Source organism: Carcharhinus amblyrhynchos, chromosome 14 (assembly GCF_965287045.1).
Source record: "Carcharhinus amblyrhynchos chromosome 14, sCarAmb.v2.hapA, whole genome shotgun sequence".
Taxonomy (NCBI): Eukaryota; Metazoa; Chordata; class Chondrichthyes; order Carcharhiniformes; family Carcharhinidae; genus Carcharhinus; species Carcharhinus amblyrhynchos.
Genome location: NC_137337.1, coordinates 41,900,511 through 41,926,032, shown reverse-complemented (window position 1 = coordinate 41,926,032; position 25,522 = coordinate 41,900,511). Strand labels below are relative to the sequence as shown.

The 25,522-nt window shown below is 42.5% G+C and overlaps 1 protein-coding gene across 1 annotated transcript; it reads right to left on the bottom strand.

Annotated features, from left to right (window-relative positions):
- Window positions 1–4,803: 4,803 nt before the first annotated feature.
- Window positions 4,804–17,728, bottom strand: dact1 (dishevelled-binding antagonist of beta-catenin 1). The gene is made up of 4 exons (XM_080202792.1): window positions 17,186–17,728; window positions 14,512–14,644; window positions 11,564–11,719; window positions 4,804–6,930 (listed from the first exon to the last, which is right to left on the bottom strand). Exons 1-4 carry the CDS (start codon window positions 17,525–17,527, stop codon window positions 5,054–5,056), a joined length of 2,508 nt encoding a protein of 835 aa, XP_080058918.1. The 5' UTR covers window positions 17,528–17,728; the 3' UTR covers window positions 4,804–5,053.
- Window positions 17,729–25,522: the final 7,794 nt, after the last annotated feature.

The following is a 25,522-nucleotide window of genomic DNA, read 5'->3' as shown; positions in this document are numbered from 1 at the left end:
TGATAATTGTAGAGTGAGGGATTTGCTGGACTTTCAGGTTACAGATTGCGGTGGAACACATCCCTTGCATTGCTGGCCCGCATGCCTCATGGAGCTACTAGATTTGTAATGAATCTATTCCATTTATCAAAGTGTTAATGTCATACAGCATGATGGAGGGTATCCTCAGTGTGAAAGCAGGACTTGATCTCCACAAGGACTGTGCAATAGTCACTGTTGCCATGGACAAATGCATTTTTAGCAGAAAGATTTTTGAGGGTGAGGTCAAGTAAGGTTTTTTTTACTTGTGTGCTGGATCTCTCGATACCTGCCACAGGGCCCAGCCATCTCAATAAGTCGCAGTGCTATCAAGGCCAGTGATATTGCTGATTGTTGCTACTCAGTTTACCAATGGCTTCACAGAACACAATTGCTGGAATTCTACCACTCCGCCCACCACAGAATCAGAGCAGATGAAGGGTGAACAACAGAAATGTCCATTGACCACGGCCACCCAATGTGTCAATATTCCCTTTTCTTGAAGTGTAGTCATATTGTATACTGTAGTTAGCTGCAAGTCAAATGTAAGTCTTCACAAGCTAATTTGGTGGGAGGATCTGTTTTTTGGTTGAAAGCAGGACTTGATCTCCACAAGGACTGTGCAATAGTCACTGTTGCCATGGACAAATGCATTTTTAGCAGAAAGATTTTTGAGGGTGAGGTCAAGTAAGGTTTTTTTTACTTGTGTGCTGGATCTCTCGATACCTGCCACAGGGCCCAGCCATCTCAATAAGTCCTTTTCCCCCTCCTTTGGCAACAACTGGCAGTTTTTCGTTGTTTAACATATGTGAAATCCATGCTGATGCCCCAAGCTCCCAAAGTGGGGATATTGTAAGCTGAATGTAAAACTGCTAGGATTTGTAAAGATTAACAGCCAGGAAGACTCATTATGTAGGTGCAGCTAAGGGGGTGTCACACAATGTATAGGTATGGGCGGCACATGGCACAGTGCTTAGCACTGCTGCCTCACAGCATCAAGGATCTGTGTTTGATTCCAGCCTCAGGTCACTGCCTATACAGAATCTGCACATTCTCCCCATGTCTGCATGGGTTTCCTCTGGGTGATCCAGCTTCCTCCCACAGTCCGAAGATGTGCGGGTTAGATTGATTGGCCTTGATAAATTGTCCGATAGTGTCAGGGGGTTAACATGGTAAATATGAGGAGTTAAGGGAATAGGACCTGGGTGGGATTTTGGTTGGTACAGACTCGAAGGGCCGAATGGCCTCCTTCTGCACAGTAGATTGTATAATTCTAGCTTTGCTTTTTGTTTGCACCCATCTTCCCAAGATGCATGTTTTAGTGACTGATGGCATGATATTGGATCTTCAATGATAGAACAAAGAAAGAACAAAGAAAAGTACAGCACAGAAACAGGCCCTTTTCCCCCTCCTCCCCGCAGCACCACCCCCTCCCCCCTGCCCCAAGTTTGTGCTGATTATGATGACTAAACTAAAAAAATTGTCCTGCCCTTATTCAGTCCCTACCCTTCTATTCCCTCCTTATTCATGTACCCATCCAAATGCCTCTTAAATGTTGCTAATATGCCTACTTCCACCACCTCCTCTGGCAGCATGTTCCAGGCACCCACCACTCTCTGCGTGAAAAACTCCCCCCATACATCTCCCTTAAACTTTCCCCCTCTCACCTTGAACCTATGCCCCCTTATAATTGACACTTCCTCCCTCTGACTATTCACCCTGTCTATGCCTCACATGATTTTACAGATCTCTATCAGGTCTACAAAATTATGAGAAGCATAATCTCTTCTTCCTCAACCTCTGTCTTTCCAGTCAAAACAATCTTAGTTTATTCAAACTCTCGTAGCCAACACCCCAGAGACCAGGCAACATCCTGGTGAACCTTCTTTGCACTCTCTCCAGAGCTTCCACATCGTTCTGATAGTCTGTGACCAGAACTCCATGTAATACTCCAAATGTGGCCTAACCAAGGTTTTATATAGCTGATGCATTTGCAGCTTTTGGGGTGTGTTGGAAGAATTATATTTTCCACAGAATCAAAGATGTTAGGGCAGTAACACTGACTTTCCATGTTCTAAGGTACAGTCCTCGGTACATAGAATCATAGAATCCTTACATGCAGAAGGAGACCATTTAGCCCATTGAATCTGCACTGACTCTCTGAAGAACATCTTAGCCCAAGCCCACACCTCACCCTGTCCCTATAACCCTGTGCATTTACCCATAGCTAATCCATCTAACCTAAATATCTTTGAGCGCTAAGGAGCAATTTAGCATGGCTAATCCGCCTAATCTGCACATCTTTCGAGTGGGAGGAAACTGGACCACCCAGTGGAAACCCACAGACACGGGAAGAATGTGCAAACTCCATACAGAAAGTCACCCATGGCCAGAATTGAACCCAGGTAACTGTCGCTGTTTGACAACAGTGCTAACCACTCTGCCATTATACCACCCCCATGATGGATGTTTCCCCTTTTGGGGGACACTAGAGATAGGAGACATCATTTAAAAATAAGGGGTCTCACATTACAACAGAGTGGAGATCTTGTGTTACAGATGGTAGCACCCCTGCTTCTGAGCCAGAAGCTCCAGGTTCAAGTCCCGCTTTAGGACTTGATGGCCAAGTTCATAATGTGGCCAAACAAGTTGAGTATCAACCCGCAAATCCTTCCAACATACCAATGTTAAGGGAGGAAGAGACTCCTGGTCAGCCATGCTTGATGTGGAGTGATGCTCTTCAAGCTATGTGCTCTGGTGACTGACTAGTGACCTGTTCCAGGAATAACTAGCTACGGAAATAAATGAAAATCTGCCTTAGTGTGCCACTGGGTGCAGGAAGAGAATTGGAATGGAATTAAAACAGACACAAGGAGATTCTTTTCTTCTCAAAGGGTCACTAGTCTGTGGAATTCTCTTCCCCAGGCAACCGTGGGTTATTGAATATTTTTAAGGTTAAATTAGATAGGTTCTTGACTGACAAAGGAGTCAAAGCATTTAGGGGGTACACAGGAAAGTAGATTACAATCAGATCAACACCATCATATCAATTTCTGGTGCAGGCTCAAGAGACCAAAGGGCCTACTCCTGCTCCTAATTCTTACGTATGTGGCATTCTAAAGCATTTTATAGCCAATTAAATACTTCGGTATGTATAGTGTAGGCACTGTTGTAATGTTGGGAAATGCAGCAGCCAATTTGTACGCAGCAATCTTCCACAGAGAATATGCAACAATGACCAGACAATCTGTTTGTAGGGAAATTGGTTGAGGGATAAATATTGATAAAAAACAGTGGAGACTTTCTCTGACAGTTCCCCTGGATATTTTTACTCCCAGATCAGAGGATAAATAGGACCTTAGTATGATCTCTCATCTGAAAGATCCAAGTGTCTATTGGATTCTATGTTCAACTCTAAATTAACTACATAATTCTATCATAAATGCAACATCTATACTTACTCAGAATTTCAATTTTTTAAAAAAATGTCAGGTTCGTTTTCAAAGATTTTGTTTAAAAATGTGTTTTTCCCCTTCTCTGTGTTCATCCATCCGCGGACGCCAAATGCCTCAAGTATCTCAATCAAGTTGGCATTATTTTTGCCTGTGAGAACTACATCTCATGAATGATATTTCCTTATTAGTCCATGGCTGGCTTTACAGACTGCAGAAGAAACTGTGTCGTAATCAGGAATGGGAACCTCAGCTGATTTTTCTTGAATCTAACACAGTGGGAATCTCAAATTAATCACATCCCTATTGTATTCTGGTCTGAGATCAGACTAAACGAGAGCTCTTATAGACTGCATAGTTCAACTCTATATTTGATGGCGCACTTAGCAAGGGGCATTTTTATACCACAAAAACGTGGAACTCAGACCTATCATTTGTTATATCTTCCCTTTTAATTTTGTTGAAAGGTAGGCTGTGTAAATTGAATAGCGCAGAACAGCTGGTACCCTCTTCACATGAGGCCAGAATGTAAATCGTTCTTATGTCATTGCAATATTCTGTCATTCCAATACAGGACAATGGGTTTAAACTAAATGATTTACTCGGGGGAAAATAAATCAATGCAAACTAGCTGGGCAAAATTTCCTATTTCTAACATTGCGATTTTTTTACTGGTTACATTAATTACTGGTGTAATGTATTGATGCTAATGAGACCAATTATGGATAGCCATCTGCTCTGCCTTGTATTACCCAAGGTGAGAACTATTTTAGCTCTCCGACAGATATTATTCATAATTTAAATAAGCTGTTTTGGATACACTTTAATTATCAACATGAATCATCTCATTATGCCAGCATCCAGGACAAAGCAGCCCACTTGATTGGCATCACATCCACAAACATCCACTCCCTCCACCACAAACGCTCAGTAGTAGCAGTGTGTGCTATCTACAAGATGCGCTGCAGTAATTCACCAAAGATCCTTAGACAGCACCTTCCAAACCCACAATCACTTCCATTTAGAAGGACAAGAGCAGCAAATACATGGGGACACCATCACCTGCAAGTTCCCCTCCAAGCCACTCAACATCCTGACTTGGGTCAAAATCCTGGAATTCTCTTGTGAGTCGTCCCACAGCATGTGGATTGCAGACTTTCAAGAAGGCAGTTCACCACCACCTTCTCAAGGACAATTAAGGATGGGCAATAAATGCTGGCCAGCAGTGACACACATGTCCCATGGATGAATAAAAAGTATATATATATATCCCTGTTTGTAAAAGTCATGACGTAAAGAAACGGTGAAGTCAAATTTCAAAACAGTTTAAAGATTCAAGGTAGACAATTTATTAGAGCATAAAACAAATTGTATTAATATACAAATACTATATACAGTTAGCAGTGTACAATTTGGTGCCAATATTGAAACAATTAGATAGTCATGCACATAGAATACTGATAGCTTAAAAACTTCATACATGCTTAGTTCTGACAAAAAAGTTAATCCTTCTTTTAAAATAACCATCTTAGAATATACCTACATCACCTTCATTTTCAAAACAACAAATGTCAAATATTCTTTTATACGGTTGTCATTAGCTTTAACGAACCAGATCTGAAACGTAGAATCTTCTTCTTTAGGTTGTGCGATGCTTTGATTTTGACAAAGGCCTTTGGCGGAGGCTTCTTTAGCTCAGCAGTAGACGCTTGCACGGGTCGATTCTGAGCAAACTGAGGCCAGACCAGTGCACCACTTTCATCAGAGTCACTAGAAGTAGTAGTTTCCCCAACAAAATCTACCTCGCTCAGACTAGACTCACTGTCTCCAAAGCAATTGGTGGTGTAATTGCTCTGCTCATCCTCACTGGTATCTGCCACAGTGGAGTGGAATAAAGATTCGCACTCTGCTGAATATTCTGAATCACTTCCTCTGAAGGCATAAACACCATTGTTCTGCAGATTGGTCTTTGTGTACACACTGGGCACAGGACAGAGTGCAGCTCTCCTGTTGCGTCTTCTAAATCGTCTCATTGCTTCTTCGTGAGAAACCTCTACAGGGGATCTCCACTTTCGGTAATCAACCCTTTGTTTGCATCTGGACTTGACCAGAACAGTTTCCCTTCCTTGCCCATTGCATTTAGCAGATCTAACCCCAGTTTGTTTGCCCAGGATGCTGTTCTCAGATATAGTGTGGAATGTTTTCTTTGTTTTAGAGGCTGGCCTCCTTACATTTCGTTTTACATGGACAATATCGTTGGAGAAATGACATTTTTTTGGAACAGCTTTGGATTTTTGTTTTAAGGTTTGAATGTTTGTTTCAGGAGCCATGTCACTGTGTGGTTTGCACTTCAACGTAGAGTTCTTAACTTTGCCGAGCTTTATATTTTTCGTACCTTTACGAGATTTTATCGTTTGCTGCTGTGCTGGAATGAATTGAGCATTCACTAACTGTCCACTATCTTCCAAGCTCTGCACTGAGGATCCTTCACTCTTGAGATCTAGAGGTGATTTCTCCTCCACAGGAAGTGATGTTGGAGGTGACCTTGTGGGCCTTTTAGGAGACACCACTTTAGGAGGTTGCACAACATCGTTCTCTTCATGTATTGTCACACATTGATATGAATTCTCTTTAGGTGCACAAGTGCCACAGTCACCATTCCTTTCTTGACAATCTGTAGCCACAGTGCATTTAGATAGTCCATTTGTCACATTAGCCTTTTTCTTTGAAAGGCTACTAGGCTGCAATTCATTAACACTCTGAAGAACGGTTATTCGGTTATTGGTCGATTCAGTTTTAGACGTTTGTGCATTTTTGTTGTCTTGTGCATTATCATTGTTCAGTAGTTGCCTCGTTGGGGACACCACGCCATTTTCAGAGGCAGTGGGAGGATGTGTAAAGACATTCCTGAACACTTTCAATTCAGTGCTACATGGCGAGATGCATGCAATTTGTCTGACACAGATACTACCTTGCCTCAACATTCCCTTTAGTGGATCTGTATTCAGGCTGGTCCTTGGCTTGTTTGGCCTTACTGGCTGGATTTTCTTCTGAATAAGACCAAATATGTAATTATCCAGTTTTTTCATTGTTGAAGGGTGTACAGCTGAGCAGGAATTGTCCTGGGGGGCTGGAAGAGCAGACTCAATGTTTACAGGTTCCAACTGAGGTGCCACTGGCAAGTCGCCTATGCCATACTGGGACTTCTCCTCCTCTTTAATGCTTCCAGTTGTAGGATGAAAAAACATGGGGCTCTGGACTGCCACTGCATGTAGAGGACTTGGATAGCGATACACATCATTACCATTCTTGGAGATCAAGTCACACTGATACTTAGGGTGGACATCAGCAGCAACATCAACTGAGCTAGAATACGGTGCGGAGAAGGAGCGCCGAACAACACCCGTATACTGGCAATCAAGCAGTCCCTCGCCATGATCCCTCCAGCCAATGATATCCTCTGCAAACAAGAAAGCAGCAATCAGACATCGCACTTTCTTTCACTCAGTGACCATACTTGCAATTCCTCAGCTTTGCCAAATCTATTGGTGTTTATGCATTATACATTATTTTTTACAAATAGACTGTCAGTGAAGAACCTACCCAGAAATAAGTGTTCCACTTTTTGCTAAGAGGACCTTTCATTTCATGCAAATCGAAGATGCTAGGAAGGCTCAGGCACAGTGGATGGAAGTCTGGTAAGTATGTTACAAGATGTTGCATTTAAAGCAAAAACAAAGAACTTACATATTCTTCCATTTAGAGCAAAAAGAAGACAGCATTAATGAAATAAGAAAGCAGCTGCTTTCGTTTTTGGGAAACCAGTTGCCAGAAGCAACAAAATATTTAAAGCACTTTTTTAAAAATTAATTTGTTCCATTTTTGTCATCTTTTCTCCTAAAAGTGTTGATTTTATTTTATTTTTTCATGGGATGTGGGTGTTGCTGGCTGGGCCAACATTTATTGCCCATCACTAATTGCCCTTGAGGGGCATTTAAGAGTCAACCACATTGCTGTGGATCTGGAGTCACAAGAACAGCAGATTTCCTTCCCTAAAGGGTATTAGCAAATCAGATGGTTTTTTACAATGATCAACATTGGTTTCATGGTTATTAGTAGATTTGTCATTCCAGATTTTTATTCAAATCACATTTCAATGTCTGCCATGGTGAGATTTGAACCCATGTCCCCAGAACATCAACATGCGTTGCTGGAATCCTAGTCCAATGACAGTGCTTCCTCCCCTTAATAGCAGCATGATGCCAATGACCTGCTGCTACCTTAGTGAATTGCCCCATTTTCTTAAGGTAGGATAAACAAAAGAATAGTTGTAAGTGATTCAACTATGGAATGAATAACAGCTGAGGTTGATAATATCTTCATCAGAGTAGCTAACCAAAGACCAGTGACTGAAGAATGGTACTGTGAAGCTAATTACCACTCCACAGTGTGCGATTTAATTACTACTTAAGCTTAGAGCCATTTTTAGCATGAAAAATATTTTCTTTAACCTGCATATTTGCTTTGCTTAAGAATGGATACAAAAAATATCATCAGTCCAGAGGTACTAGTTCCAAAGGCCTCAAATCAAGCTCCTTCTAAATGGCCCTGATATGATAAACTATCCATGCTGGGAGATATAAATGTCTACTGTAATTAAGATGTTATATATTGGCATTTTTTACTGGAAACTATTCACAAAATATGAAATATTTCATAGAATTAAGTATTACCTGCCTTCTATTGTTCTGGAGTTTTGTAAGACAATCGAGTTTTAATTATTCATTTGAAAGTTTTGTATACAGGTTTGAATATTGAATGTATTTTCTGTACGTAGGCAAGTACAGGATGTCTGTCAGTATATTTAAGCATAATCGTATTGTAAATATACATCAAAAGGATAATCAGTGTAATCTTTCAATGACTAAGGGCAGAATTTAATCCACCCCGCTATGGAGGGAAAGATGGCGGCAAGAACACTTAATTGTGAAACTACTTAATCATTTAATTATCCTCATAAGTTTAGTTAAATTGGAGAGATTGGGACTGTTCTCCTTGGAGAGAAGAAGGCTAAGAGCAGAGTTGATACAGATGGCCATTGTCATGAGGAAGGCGCTGGACAGAGAAAACAAGGAGAAACTGGTCCCACTTGGAAAAGGATCAAGAACAGGAGGGCATAGAATTAAAGTGATTTGCGAAAGAAGAAAGGATATGAGAAAAACCCTTTTCGCACAGCGAGTGGTTCGGCTTTGGAATTCACCGCTGGCAGTGTGATGGAGGCAGGTTCAATCGAGACACTCATTAGATAATTATTCCAGTAGAAATAACGTGCAAGGGTAGGAGGTAAAGTCAAGGGAATGGGATGAAATCATGTTGCTCGTTTGGAGAGTCGGTGCAGGTACGAAGGTCTGAATGGTGACCTTGAAACTATTGTTGTTAAAAAAAAACCCCTCTGGTTCACTAATGTCCTTTGGGAAGGAAATCTGCCCTCCTTACCTGAATTGGTCTACAGGTGATTCCAGACCCACAACAATGTGGTTGACTCCAAACTGCTTTTTCAACTGGCCCAGCAGCAAGCCACTCAGTTCAAAGACAATTCAAGATAAACAACAAATCCTTGCTGGCGACGCCCACATCCCACAAAAGAAATTTTAAAAAGCCGCAGGGCAAGTTGCCAGCAGCGGGAAGGCGTCCCACAATTAAGTTTGGGAGTGGGATGTTGCCTCTCCGGTTAAGTCACCCATTTGTGCCAGAAAGGTAATTAGGCTTGTTAATGAGTCAACTAAAGCAATTTTAAACTAGAATTTGCTGTGATTTAGCTTTCTGAACTGCAGGAAAAATCCACGTGGCTGCAGAAACCTACTCAGTGAAATGTGGCAATGTATAAGGATATCAGCCTAATCTGGTGTCACTGTGAATCTGACCTGCACAGATGTTTAGCCTTTTGTTGTGTTCTGATCCAGTCTAAAGTATTTGAAGTTCCAAAGGCCTGGTTTAAGATGTGTGGGGAGTGGAGCCCCTTTCGGGGAGCTGACCTTTGGCAGTCAGAGGGTCAGGCCCTTAAAGTGGGCACGCTTACTGCAGGAACAGAGATTCAGCTCTTAAAGGGGCAGTGCAAAAGTGTGTCCTCACTTTGCAGGCACTATCAATGGGGTTAATTCATCCTGTGATCCTCACTTCATTTGGATCTGAGGGTGTCTGTGATGTTTGTTAGGGCAATGATCCAGATGCAGGAGGCAATGCCAAAATAACCAGCCAGACAGCAGGGAAGATGCAGAAGCTGGCTCAATGCCTAAACTAGAACTTATCACACACGTTTGACCTACCTGCAAATGGCTGAGAGGCAGTCCCTGCATCGATTATACCTCTCACGTGAGAGTATCATAGATCTATGCACCTTCACGAGGCTAACCCTCACCCAAGGGACCACGGTACTAACCCAATAAGAGCTGCCTTTAAAGTTAGTGCGGCATTTAATTCCTGTGCCACTAGCTACTTCCAGGGCACAACCAGGGACCTGTGTGACCTCCACAGCAGCCAAACACTGCTGCATCAAGAAGGTCAGAGTTCACTTTTCAACAGTACTGGTGACTTCATGATGTTTTGTACAGATGAGGAAAGTCAGACTCCTCAGTCCCTGGGCTTTGCGACCATCACCAGAATATATTTGTGCTCGTCTGGGGGAGGTTATGTAATAAGCCCTCACTAAACCATGGGGTGATCCACTGAATGAACTGTAATATTTTAAACCTCCTCAGTTGCCCTTCTAATGCCACAGGTGAGCTATGGGAAATTGGTGGACTCTTTCTCCTGCACCTGAACCACATTTGAAGTGCACAGCTTGCATTCAAAGCCTATAGGATGAATCACAGGCAAAGACTGGGCTGGTTTAAATATGATGCCTGAGCCTGCATGGCCATCAGTTCATGCAGGATTCCCTGTCATGTGATCCAGCAGCAAGCCCTCATCATCACATTAATTGGCCAGCTGCCACATGATCAAAATCAACAGACCAACACGTGATCCAGTCCAGCCGGCCAACACATGATTGAGTTTAGGGTTCATCATAGAACCCCAGCGGCACAGTAGGGGGCCATTTGGCCCATCGAGACTGCACCAACCATAATTCCATACTGGCCCTATTCCCATAACCCTACCTATTTGCTCTGCTAATCCCTCTGACACTAGGGTCAATTTAGCATGGCCAATCCACCTAACCTGTATGTCTTTGGAGTATGAGAGGAAACCGGAGCAACCAGAGGAAACACACGCAGACCGGGGAGAAAGTGCAAACTCCACACAGACAGTGACCTGAGGCCAGAATTGAACCAGGGTCACTGGCACTGTGAGACAGCACTCTGCTACCATGGCGCCCAAAGCATATTTCCAGTCCCGCCAATGGGTCACACGACTAGAACATTAAATCCAGGTCTGAGTTCTTTTGGATGACTGAAAAGATTTTCTTTTTAAACACAGTAATTCCAAATCTTCGTTTATCCTGAATTAGCATTAACTGTAGGGTTTGCTTTACATATTTCCATATAGCAACAAGCAGATTCTTCTAAAAGATTAGAACAGTTTCTGAGTTGCAACCTTCTTCGTGACACATCCGCCTAAATGCAGGATGCAAGTTAGATACAACCGCCTGTCCATTTTGGTACTCAACTATCCAACTGTTGATCTTTGCTGGTCTATAAATCTCAAGTGTCAATCATTGGCAACTGGGTATTTATAGTCACTAATACGCAATTTGTTGATTGCGGGCGAGGTACAATAATTCATCCCATCATTTTTTTTCCAAACACAAATCTGTGTGAAATTATACCTTGAAAAATATGAATTCACCCAACAGTTATGGTTTTCTTTCTAAAACTCATTCATATTGCTCAGTGAGATTAACTTTTGGCAAAATTAGCAATTGGCAATGAGTTGCTGGATAAGCATATGATGCAGCAAGGAGGAGATTGTCACATTACCAAAGACACAATCAACTCTATTTCAGTTCTATCAGGTCAGACTATAAGCTCAGTGACAGATTTTCAATCATATTAGTCTCATTAGTTCAGCCTGAATTCCTCTAATGTGCCTCTTACCTGCTGACTTTGGCCGTCCATCTGTGATGCTCAGTGATGCATCCGGCAGAGCGTAGGAGCAGGTGCTGGAGTGACAACTGGATAAACATTCACTGAAAACCGAATTAGAGGAGTTTGAAAGTGACCCAGATGCTCCATCACTTAATTCATAAAAACCTGTTAAGACAGAAAGCAGGTTGGCATTTTCAATGTGCAAGTTCACTGACAAACACTCGTTAAAGTCACAAGTGGTTTTGAATGGCTCACCGGCATACAGCAACAATCAGCTCCATATCCTTATAGGATTTATTTTTGCAAAAAAAACCCTAAGCTTCTTTAGTTTAATCTTTAGGAATGCTAAATATGACAAAGTAAGAAGATTGACAACTTTACACTTCTCTAAATTTGCAGAATGCCTTCTTACTAACTACATATTAATAATTACTAGCAGATATATTGTACATATACAAGTCTTGTTGTAACCTTCAAAGCACTCAATTACTTTGAACAAATATAACTTTTTGTCAAAGGAGGTTTGATCTTTAAAGCAAACTAAATAGATTCAAAGTATGCTTTTACTTTGCAACGTAATTCATTATATAAATCTGCATGGTTATGTTTCCATCTATTAGATTTCCACTGCCTGTAACTACTTTCCTTCTCTTCCTTCTGTGTCCTGCCCACTACAACTCCCGTGGCGGGTGGGATGGGAGAATTCCACCCAATATATTTGGGTGTTGCCTGTCAGGTAAATGTTGGCCAGGGCAACTGAATTGAACTGAACTGAATCCACTGTAACCACTGAGACATGCTGGGACACAGATCCATTTTTTTAAGCATATCTTCACATCCACACTGTTTTTTTACCCTTTGGAGAATAGTGGAGAACTGGGTGGAAGGATTATCAGCCCGTTGAGGTGTGTGATTAATGCTACTTCCATGGCCAACAAGTCCTGGTGCTGGATTCAAAGCCAGAGCTTCCAGTCCAGAGAGATGGTACCGCTGAAGGCCACAAGGCCTCCTTATATAGATCAATGGAGTACTGGCAAAGCACGGACATCTCAACTAAGTGACTGCTTTTCAGTTGTGAGCCTTGATAGTTTGTGTCAGCAGGCTATCTGAACACAAAAAGCATGACAACCAAGCCTTTCCCTGTCCTCACTTGACATCAACCCTTATATTCTTGTCAGCAGGACAGTGATCAGCACCAGGAAAGCGAACCAGATTTTCCCCATTACCAGGTTTGCTATGTCAACAGTCACACTTTTACAACAAGGCTTGGTGAAAATCAGCTAATGAAAACAAAGCAGGGATCAAATGTGAGATCTTCAAGATAGTAAGCTCTTGCAGGGTTAGTAACATATGGGAGAACGCAGTTGGCTATTAAGCCATTGTGAAACTCAATATAGCACTTACAAAAAAAGAGGAATGACCTGTGAAAACTGAAGGGAGGAAAGGGGAATAATTTAGGGTAGCCTCCGAGTTCGAACATCAAGGGTTCAATCCTCACTCCAGGGCTTGAGCACATAGACTGAGATGGAAGACTGTGGGAATGCTGCACCATTAGAATTACTGTCTCTCAGATCAGATGTTAAAGAGAGGTTCTGTATACCTTCTTGGTGGATGTAAAAGATTCCATGACCAAGAGCAGAAAGTTCTCTTCGTGTCCTGGCCAACATTTTCGCCACAGTCAACAGCCCAAACACGATTGAATGGAATTTTCCCATCCCACCCACCATGGGAATCTTAGCAGGCAGGACACAGGCCATGCAAAGGTCTGTTGACCTCAGGCAGGATTTTCAGACCTTGAGGTGAGCACGGCCAGGAAGTCCCACCCATTAATTGGCCATTTATCTCATCATGTTAGTGATGCTTTGTTATGTTATATTGCACTCCATCACAATAGTCACTATGCTTCAAAAGTAATTCAGTGCCTGCAGGATTTCCAGATAACGTCTAAGATTTTATAGCATATTCATTCTACGGGGAAAGTCTATGGTCTATGTCAATGTACAAAGATTGCAAATAGAATATCAGTTGGACAACACAAAATACTTTGCTAAAAAATGTATTTATAAAAAATTAACTAAATCTTCCAATGATTGTTAGCACTATCTCCTCACAGCTCCAGGGATCTGTGTTCAGTTCCAGCCTTAGGTGACTGTGTGGAGTTTGCAAGTTTTCCCTATGTCTATGTGTATTTCTTTCGGGTGCTCCGGTTTCCTCCCACGGTCCAAAGATATGCAGATTAGGTGGATCAGCCATGTTAAGTTGTCCTTAGTGTCCCAAGATGTGTAGGTTAGATAGGATTAGTTATGGTAAATGTGTGGAGTCATGATGTGGAGATGCTGGCGTTGGACTGGGGTAAACACAATAAGAAGACTCACAACACCAAGTTAAAGTCCAACAGGTACCTGGTGTTGTGAGACTTCTTAATGTGTGGAGTCACAGGGATAGTGTGGGGGTGAGGGCCTGAGTAAAATACTCAATCAGAAGTTGATGCAGATTCAATGGGCTGAATGGGCTCTTCTGCACTGTACAGATTCTGTGGTTGCCTTATGCAGGATGTTAGTTCATCAAGTTTTAACTGTTCAAAGTCTGTATACACAGAAAAGTGGCAGTACATAGGGTGGAATTCTCTAGCCGTGCTGGTCTAAAAGCTGGAAACTCCTGCTCAGCCGTCAATGGTGTTTCACATTCTCCACAACCCGCCTGCTAAAATTCCAGTGGCAGGCGGGATGGGAGAATTCCGGTCAAGATGTCTGACTTTATTCTGTGAACCGTACTTACTGATGGCTGATTATGGATCACAGGACTTTGAAACAGTGTGATCATTTGTGCTAGGAAACAAATCTGCGAACTGCAAAGGATGCTAAGTATTGCAAGGGTTTAGTCAGTATTTACTGTTCCTCTTCATGTAAATCATCCTTTAAAATGTATATCTAGCTATCTACCGGAAAGATATTGACCTGAGCTGGGTCGGCTGTCTGTTTCCAAGTTGTCGTTTGGAGTCTTTTCTGCATCCAGCTGAAGGTCACTGATCTGTCGATCCAACTCCTGGAGCTGATTTATGAGGCCAGCATCTCTCCTCCTCAGACAATTCTGGAAAGATTGAGGAACAACTTATTTTAATCAATTGCAGAGTTCACTGCAGTCAGACCACCTTCTCTTTGAGACCTGCAGAAAAGTTCAGGCTTGCCACAATTTACAGAGAATGTTAAGAAATGCTCTTCAATGATGTCCACTTACTGAGCTACATAAGTCTATGTTTGACTTCCACCATTCCAGTTACACCATGAAACCACAAGTGTGCCATTCTGTAGAAATAATGCTGCATTAACCACTCAGGGGGGAGGCAATGGTATAGTGGTATAATCGCTAGACAATTAATTCAGAAACTCAGCTAATGTTCTGGGGACCTAGGTTCGAATCCCACCTCGGCACATGGTGAAATTTGAATTCAATAAAAAAAAACTGGAATTAAGAATCTACGGATGGCCACAAAAACATTGCCAATTGTCAGAAAAACCCACCTGATTCAGTAATGTCCTTTAGGGATGGAAATCTGCTGTCCTTACCTGGTCTGGCCTATATCTGACTCCAGAACCACAGAAATTGGGCAATAAATGCTAGCCAGCCAGTGCCACCCATGTCTTTGATTTGATTTATTATTGTCACATGTATTAGTATACAATAAAAAGTATTGTTCTTGCACACTACACAGACAACGCATAAAGGAGTGCAGAATGTAGTGTTACAGTCATAGGCAGGGTGTAGAGAAAGATCCCACAAATTATTTTTTTTAAAAATCCAGCACTGATTTAACTTAATCAACTATTTCAATTTTGGTTACACCAACTAAGTTATGCTTACTGCTGCACTTTACTATGAAACTGTAGGGTGCATGAATAAAAAGCCGTTAATAAAGATCTTTTTGAAAAATGTGATAACACAGTCCTAGCGGAAACCTAAATGCAGAGAGAGAAAAAATTCCTGCAATAAAGCAGCCACTGAGTCAAATGAAAATGCTGGTGTAAGGTTATTTGAGTGAAAGACACAAGTTGAAATTCTTTGCAAGGGAACATGTTTCATTTTTTTTTCTTTATTTGGCAGTTTGCCACTTCGGTGAGTGATTTATCCACAAGATTATGGGAGGTAATTGCTAACGGTAACTGTTCCCCCGTTTAAAACAGAGCTTTATAATGAAGATATTCCAACAGCAAATCAATATTAGCTCTTTTTTTATAAAAAGGTTTTTTTGTTTGAAGAGCAAAGCCCCGTATTCAAACCTCCATCCGTAATGAACTGGATCCTCTATGAGTCTGGCCTGACAGAAAGTTCACTGTGATTAATGACCTTGGGACTCAGCATTGGCAATGGGCTGGCCGGTTCCTATCTGACCATATGTCTCCAGTATTAAATCTGATCGAACTAAACTCACTTTAAGAAAAAGAAGCGTTAACCAGCCATTGAATCCAAGCGAGCGCCGATGGACTGGAATGAGCTTACACAGAGGGAAAAATTGCTCAAGGTGAGAGTGGAGCCATTCCCTTCCCAATTTTTTTTCTCTTAAATCGAGATCGCTTTACAAAATACACCCCAAAAACAGCAGGCTGAAAAAGCAAAACCCCCTCGGATTTTATCAGCCAGTGAGTGGAATAGTAATTGTGTAGGCAGGGATGTGAGTGAGTGAGCAATAACTCCGTTTTGCTCTGGTCTAGGCCACTTCTATTGTTCTGTAGTCGGTGCAGAAACACTGTACAGAAAAAAAAGCGCCCGGAATGATTCATTTCAGTCAGCTGATCAGTTAATATAAACAGAGGTTTCACTCGACCCCCCCCCCCCACCCCTCCACCCACCCTGCAACTAGCTCTGCAGGAGAGCGCCGCTTTGCTTGTAAAGTTAATTTCACTCACTCTGTGTCTATTGTAACAGACCGAGGGGCTTTAAAACATGCAGCTGGACCTCCTCTGAAGAAGAGATTAGTAATTTTTTTTTGCCTTGTTATTTCGTGAGCAGGAAGTTAATTTACTGCATTTTTTTTTAGGGGAAAAAGAAAAAGTCACGTCTCCTTTCCTCTCTGCCATTCAAAGTCCTCTCTCCAATCGAACTCACTCAAGGCTGTAAAATCAGCAGCTGCATTCACGGTCCCGGCCTCCCCCCACCCCCAACACTTTTATCATTCACCTTATATTACAGTACCGCTTCGTTCGGTTGTTAATTCATTACAAATGGAAGTTAATTCAGTTCCCACCCGTTATTCGCCCATTGCAAGTGTGGAATGCCTGAACTGGCGGAGGCAATGGACTGTACATGTAGCACCATCAATCTAAACCCGCAATAAGATCATTCCAAACAAATGCGAAAAATATTAAGGAACCTCACGCGGACAGAATTTAAATTATTTCTGAACAGGACAGCCTTCTTAAAAGTTAAACGACAACCCTCGCTTGGTTTCTGCCTGCAAACATCACAAACCATGTTAGGCAGCTAAAAACATTCATTACAATTTAGAACATCAAATTTGCAACAGTATTACGTTGGTGGCAAATCTCTTTACAGAAAATAAAGGCAAAAAAATCTTGTACTGGTACAATGTATCATATTTAAAGTTTATTTCGCAGAGATGTTTTAATTTCTCACCAATTGTTTCTTTAGCATGAGAATGTTATCTTCTAATTGCTTTTCCTCAGGGGTCAGATAAAGTTCCCCTTGAGATCCCTTTCTCTGTTCGTCTTGGAGCACTGGAGTGTGTTCCGAGGGTCTCAGTAATTCCATTGCACCCCGCACCAAATATTCCTGCCTTTGCTTCAGAAAATCCAGCTCCCCCAGTCCGGCCAGGGTGGCTTCGAGCCTGTCCCGGGTTCGGCAGCGATCGCTGTCAGCCTCAACCTTCTCCCGGCTCCGGATCTCACCTTCCAGCCGGATCGGTGGCCGATCCCCCTTCGCAGGCATGGTTAACGGGGTGGACGGTGGCTTCAGCATTGTATCGGGTTACAGGAACACTTTCCCTCACTTTCCCCCCAACCAATGTCTCTTTTTTTTGGTTCAATTTTCTTCTTCGTGTTATATTTAACCCACTCTGGGGAGTTTTCTCCCCCCCACCCACCGGGGGTGACAGAACAGTGCCAGAGAGAATGAAGGCTTGCAGAGCTTAGTTGAGAATGCTGCAGCAGCGTCCGCCGTTGACAGCTCCACTCTACCCACTTGCCTTGACTCAGATGCAGAGGCAGTCGGGCGCGTCGATGCGTGAGCCCGCAACTTGCGTCCCGACACTGCCCCCCTCTCATCTAATCCACTAATCACAATGTGGTGAACTCCAACGCGGCTACCTCAAACTGCACCAAGGGACGTCACCTTTGTCACAGAGATAGCGGCTCATCTGTACAGCACATGAGGAGAAAGGGGGACGTTTCAAATTATAGCCTTGTATGTGCACATTATCCTGTCTTATAAAAAAGGGCAAAAAAATCTCTTGGCATTTCAAATGCAGTGAAATGTACAAGAGGAATTGCATCTTACACTCGAACTGTCACAATTAAAATTCATCAGTATCATGTTTTATTTATTAGTGTCACAAGTAAGTTTACATTAACACTGCAATGAAATTACTGTGAAAATCCCCTAGACGCTGTAGTCCGGTGTCTGTTCGGGTTCACTGAGGGAGAATTTACACCTAATCAGCATGTCTTTCAGACTGTGCGAGGAAACCCATGCAGACATGGGAAGAACGTGCAGACTACGCACAGACAGTGACCCAAGCTGGGAATCGAACCCAGGCCCCTGACTCTGTGAGGCAGCAGTGCTAACCACCAGCAGTGCCACCCCCAATATTTGCAAAGAGATGCAACTTTCAAAATGATGTTAGGTACAATTTGCCACACAGGATTAACAGTGAAAGGTTCTGTAACTGCTAATGGAGACCGCAGTGGGTTGATTTGCTTGGATTTATTATTGTCACATGTATTAGTATATAGTCAAAAGCATTGTTTCTTGCCCGCTGTACAGACAAAGCATACCATTTATCGAGAAGGAAAGGAGAGAGTGCAGAATGTAGTGTTACGGTTATAGCTAGGGTGTAGAGAAAGATCAACTTAATGCCAAAAGAAGAAGGGTGAAATATACATATTATGTAGTGCATGCACATTTTAACATTCAGATTTGGACTGTTTAAAAGTGTTACTCATGTCCAAGTCTCATAGCAATAAATTCAAGCTGTCTTGTGCCAGAGAGCAAGTCATTTTGTTATCAACATTTCTTAGTCTTATGGGGTGGCACGGTAGCACAGTGGTTAGCACTGCTGTTTCACAGCTCCAGAGACCTGGGTTCAATTCCCAGTTTGGGTCATTGTCTGTGTGGAGTTTGCACATTCGTGTCTGCGATGGTTTCCTCCCACAGTCCAAAGATGTGTGGGTTAGGTTGATTGGCCATGCTAAAAATTGCCCTTATTTTCCTGAGATGTGTGGATTAGTGGGTAAATATGTGGGGATGGGGTCTGGGTGGGATTGTGGTCGGTATGGTTAAAAAGGATCGTAGGAGGAGAGATAATCAGCTGTGGATAACGAAGGAGGTGAAGTGTTAAATTAAAAGTGGATGTGTTTAGAGTAGCTAAGAGTAGTGGGCGAGAAGAGGATTGGGAGAGGTTTAAATGTCAACAAAGAATGACAAAGAAGTTGATAAAGGAGGGTAGGATAAACTATGAAGCTGGGCTAGCGCTTAATATAAAAAAGGATAGCAAGAGTTTTTATAAATATATAAAAAGGAAGAGGCTGGCTAGGGTGAACGTTGGACCCTTAGAGGATGAGAGGGGGGACTTAGTGGTAGGGGATGGGGAAATGGCTGAGGCCTTGAATAACTTTTTTGTTTCGGTCTTCACGGAGGAGGACGTGAATAATTTGCCAGGTGTTAGCGATGGAAAGATGGTAGGACTGGAGGGCCTGAATGACATTATTGTTACTAGAGAGGCGGTGCTCGACAGACTGGAGGGACTGATTGTGGACAAGTCCCCAGGACCGGATGGAATGCATCCAAGGGTTCTGAAAGAAATGGCAGAGGTGATAGTGGATGCCTTGGTGATTATTTTCCAAACGTCGCTGGATTCCGGGGAAGTGCCGGAAGATTGGAAAATGGCTAATGTTACACCGTTGTTTAAGAAGGGTGGCAGGCAAAAGGCAGGGAATTATAGGCCGGTTAGTTTAACATCTGTTGTAGGTAAAATGTTAGAATCCGTGATCAAGGAGAAAATAGTGAGGCATCTTGAGGAGAATTGTTCGATAGAGCAGACGCAGCACGGTTTCATGAAGGGGAAGTCGTGTCTGACGAATTTATTGGAGTTCTATGAGGATGTGTCTAGGGCGGTGGATAGAGGAGAGCCAGTGGATGTGGTGTTTCTTGATTTTCAGAAGGTGTTTGATAAGGTGCCTCACAAGAGGTTATTACAGAAGGTCAGGGGGCATGGAGTTGGGGGTAGGGTGTTAGCGTGGATAGAGGATTGGCTGTCAAATAGGAGGCAGAGAGTGGGGGGTCAATGGGTGCTATTCGGATTGGCGGTTGGTGACTAGTGGAGTGCCCCAGGGGTTGGTGCTGGGGCCTCAGCTATTTACCATTCATATAGATGACCTGGAGGAGGGAACCGAGTGTAGGGTGTCGAAATTTGCTGATGACACCAAGATTGGTGGAACGGCAAATTGTGCGGAGGATGTGGAGAGTCTGCAGAAGGATCTAGATAGGCTGGGTGAATGGGCCAGGAACTGGCAAATGGAATTTAATGTTGGCAAATGTGAGGTTGTCCACTTTGGTAGGAATAATGGTAGGAAGGACTATTACTTACATGGCGAAAAACTGCAGCATGCAACGGTGCAGAGGGACCTCGGGGTCCTTGTGCATGAGTCGCAAAAACCCAGCCTGCAGGTGCAGCAGGTGGTCAGGAAGGCGAATGGGATGCTGGCCTTCATAGCGAGGGGGATTGAATATAAAAGTAGGGAGGTCTTGCTGCGGCTGTACAGGGCACTGGTGAGGCCGCAGCTGGAGTACTGTGTGCAGTTTTGGTCGCCGTACTTACGCAAGGATATTTTGGCCTTGGAGGGAGTGCAGAGGAGGTTTACTAGGCTGATACCGGAGTTGAGGGGGTTGAACTATGAGGAGAGGCTGAATAAACTAGGCTTGTACTCGTTAGAGTTTAGAAGAATGAGGGGAGATCTCATTGAGACGTATAAGATGATGAATGGGATGGATAGGATAGAGGTGGAGAGGCTCTTCCCGCTCAGAAAGGACAGTAGGACTAGAGGGCACAGCCTCAAGATAAAGGGGGGGGGGCGGTTTAGAACAGAGTTGAGGAGGAACTTCTTCACTCAAAGGGTGGTGAATCTCTGGAATTCTCTGCCAGTTGAAGTGGTGGAGGCTGCCTCGCTAAATATTTTTAAGACGCGGGTTGATAGGTTTTTGATAGGCAAGGGGATTAAGGGTTATGGGGAGAGGGCGGGAATGTGGAACTGAGCCACGACAGATCAGCCATGATCTTATTGAATGGCGGGGCAGGCTCGAGGGGCTAGATGGCCTATTCCTGCTCCTATTTCTTATGTTCTTATGTTATGTTCTTACAGACTTGGTGGGCCAAATGGCCTCTTTCTGTAATGTAGGGATTCTATGAAAAAAAATTATTGTATTCCCCTGTTTTGAACAATATTAGCATATCAGCTCATGCTGGGATTTGGGACCAGCTGCTTTCTCAGCATCATAGAACCTGAATGCATCAGTAAATGAGGCGGGAAGTTTGATTTGAGCTCATTTTCTGCCAGCTTGCTCATGGGCATATTTAGTTGTTAAAGAAAAAAACACAGATTGGTGCAGGGGAAGGATAAAGAGTGGCTCAGGGTGTGCACAGCTCCTGATAAAGAAGTCAATCTTCAATGTCAAACAGCAATGTGAACCTTCTCCAAACTTCACTCTTTTTTTGAAGTTGGCACCAAACATGCAGACAGATAAGCAGTGTGAAATCCAGCAGAAAATGCTGGCCAGGTTTGACAATGCCACCTGTATCCATTGAAATCCTTATCCTCAAATAATAATTGGTGAATTACAGAACAATTTTAGAGGGGAACTCTAATTGTTCTAATATAGACTGGGATAGAAGTAGTGTAAACAGCAGAGAGTTTTTAGGTGGCACAGTGGTTAGCACTGCTGCCTCACAAGTTTGATTCCCAGCTTCAGTCACTGTCTGTGTGGAATTTGTACCTTTTCACAGTGTCTTCATGGGTTTCCTCCGAGTGCACCTGTTTTCTCCCACAGTCCAAAGATGTATGGGTTGGGTAAATATGTGGGGATGCTAAGTTGCTCCTTAGTGTTGGGGGACTAGCTTGGGTAAATTCATGGGGTTATGGGGATAAGGCCTGGGTGGGATTGTGATTGGTGCAGACTCAGTTGGCCAAATGGCCTCCTTCTGCAATGTCAAATTCTGTGAGAGTTTCTAAAGCGTGATCAGGAGAATTTTCCACATCAATATGTTTCAAGAAGGGACATATAGCAGAATCTGATTCTGGAGAATGAGATGGGACAAGTGGCAGTAGGTAAACATTTAGGAGACAGTGATTATAGTATCAGGAGGCATCAGTTCATTTTGGAAGAAGAGGGAACAACACAGAGTAATCAATAATTTCTCAGGTGAGTGCCAATTTTGATGGGCCAAGTAACTTGGAATCAAAGATTGACAGAAAAACACTGTACTGGGACAATTGGCTGCCTTTAAAGAGAGGATAGCTCAGATACAATCAAGGGACATCCCTTGGGGAGGGGGAGGTGGGATAAGCAAAGTCAGAGCTCCTCAGTTATAAAGAGCCAGATTCTAGGATGAAGCAAAAAAAATGTCTATTTGACAAGCATCAGAACTATAATATAAGTGAAAATCAACCTGACTATAGAAAGATTGGGAAAGAACTGAAAAGGAAATTAAAAGCAGCAGCGAGAGAATCTGAAAAGAGCTTTACAGCCAGTAAGAGGAACAGGGAGACTGATAAGGGACCAAAAAGGGGATTCATGCATAGCGTGACATATGAAATGAGTATTTTGTAGCTGTCAGATGAAGCTGCCAAAGTTATAGTAAAAACGGAGGTAATTGAGATACTGGTTTGGCTAAAAATTGATAAAAAGAAGGTATTAGAAAGGCTGGCTGCACTTAGAATTGAGTACCAAGACCAGTCAGATGCATCTGAGCATGCTGAAGATGGAAATTGTAGAGGCACTGGCCATAATCTTCCAATCCTCCCTGGACACAGGGCTGGTGTCAGGCGATAGGAGAATTGAAAATGTTACATCCTAGTTCAAAAGGGTGTTAGGACAAACTCAGCAGCAATTGGGACAGTGAGTTTAATCTCAGTGGTGGGAAAATCTTTAGAAATGATAACCCAGGGATTGGGCAAAATGTGGATGAATTAAGGACAGTAGGAAGTCTCACAACACCAGGTTTAAGTCCAACCAGTTTATTTGATAGTAATCCCTTTGATAGTAAACCCATGAATTTGATAGTAATGACTTAAACCTGGTGTTGTGAGACTTCTTACTGTGTTTATCCCAGTCCAACGCCAGCATCTCTACTTCATGAATTAAGGACAGCCAGCAGAGATTTGTTGAGAGAATATTTCTATGGAATAGTAGAGGTTAAAAAGAATTCTAGAGTTCTTAACCCATAGACGACAATCAGTAAAGACAAGCAGTCAGTTTAATCTCAGCAGTGGGAAAATCTTTAGAAATGCTAACCCAGGGATTGGGCAAAATGTGGATGAATTAAGGACAGCCAGCAGAGATTTGTTAAGGGAATATTTCTATTGGAATAGTAGAGGTTAAAAGGAATTCTGAAGTTCTTAACCCACAGACCACAATCAGTAAAGATAAGCAGCAACACCCCCCTCCACAATTATCGTCAACACCAGTACCCACAAAGCCATGTCCTCAGCTCCTTACACTCCTTCCTTACACACCTATGACAGTGTGGCCAAATTCTCCTCCAACTCGATTTTCAAATTTGCTGATGACACCACCATATTGGGTCAGATCTCAAACAATGATGAGACAAAGTACAGGAATTGGTGCAATGACAATAATCACTCCCTCAATGTCAACAAAATTAAGGAGATAGTTATCAACTTCAGAAGGCATAATGGAGAACATATCCCTGTCTACATCAACTGGGATGAAGTGGAAATAGTTGAGAGCTTTAAGTTATTAAGTGTCCAAATCACCAACAACCTGTGCTGGTCCATCCATACCACAGTATGGTTAAGAAAGCCCACACACACCTCTACTTTCTCAGGAGGCCAAGGAAATTCGGCATGTCTACTACAACTCTCACCAACTTTTACAGATGCACCATAGAAAGCATACTTTCTGGATATATCACAGCTTGGTACAGCTCCTGATCTGACCAAGATCACAAAAAATGTAAAGGGCTGTGAACGTAACCCAGTCCATCATGCAAACCAGCCTCCCATCCATTGACTCAACTTACACTTCCCACTGTCTTGGAAAAGCAGCCAACATAATCAAGGACTCCCACGTATCCCGGACATATTCTCTTCCACCTTCTTCCGTCGGGAAAAAGGCACAAAAGTCTGAAGTCATGTACCAACTGACTCAAGAACAGCATCTTCACTACTGCCATCAGACCTTTGAATGGATGTATCTTATATTAAATTGATCTTTCTCTACACCCTATCTATGAGTATAACACTACATTCTGACCCTTCTCCTTTCCTTCTCAGGTTTATACTCTATGAATAGTATGCTTTGTCTGTATGCCATGCAAGAAACAATATTTTTCACTGTATACCAGTACATGTGGCAATAATAAATCAAATCTAACAAAATTGAGTTTTTCTGATGAGATAACAGAGAGGATTAATGGGGGTATTGTAATTGATGTAGTGTACATGAAACTTCAAAAGGCATTTGATAAAATGCCACATTTGGTTTAGAAGCAAAGTTCAAGCTAGTGGAATAAAATGGACAGTGGCAGAATGAATACAAAGTTGGCTGAGTGACAGGAAAGGGAGAGTAAATAACAATTACAGTTTATATTTATATTGAGTCTTTACTTTAACAAAGCAGTGCAAGGTACTTCAGAGGAGCATTTAAAAAAAAATGACCCTAAGCCATGAAGGATTAAGTTAGGGCAGTCACAACAAAAGCTTGCAAAGAGGTCGATTTTAAAGAATGTCTTGAAGGGAGGGAAAGTAGAGGGAAAGTAGAGAAGTGGAATGTAGTGACTGTATCTCAGAGCTCTGGGCCTACACAAATAATGTGCTGCCACCAATAGTAGAGTCTTTAAATTCAGGATATTCAAGAGACTTAATTAAAGGAGCACAGATATTCTGGAGGGTTGTAGGACTGGATGAGATTATAGGAGGTGCAAGGACTTGGAGGGAATTAAAAAAGGAGAATTTTAAAATCAAGAAGTTGCTTGACCAGGAGCCAACGTAGATCAGTGAGCATAGGGTTGGTAAGTGAACTGGGCAGCAAGGTGTTAGATGATATCACATTAATGATACATAAATTAGGGGAGGGAGGCAGGAGTGCATGAAATATACAATTCTAGGGGAAACAATGGCACGAAGGAGGCTTCCAGCAGCTGATGATGAGATCAGTGAAGAAATTTTGTCTTTTCAATCTGGAGTATGGCTTATGGTGAAGTTCTGGAACCAGAGAGCACATGAAGAATAACTTTTTTTTTACACAGTGAGTGGCTTAGACCTGGACGGCACAGCCTCATGGTGTGGTGGAGATAAGTTCAATCTTTCAAAAGGGAATTGGATAATGTCCGAAGAGAAAGAAAAGATGCAGAGTTACACTTAAAGGTGAAGGAGATAGACAAGCTGAGTTGGTGGAAAGCCAGTATGGATACAATGGGCCAAATGGCATCCTTTTAAGCTGTAACAAGTCTTTAATTCTATTTTCGTTAAAGCCCTTAAAATAAAACATAGCGAATGGATG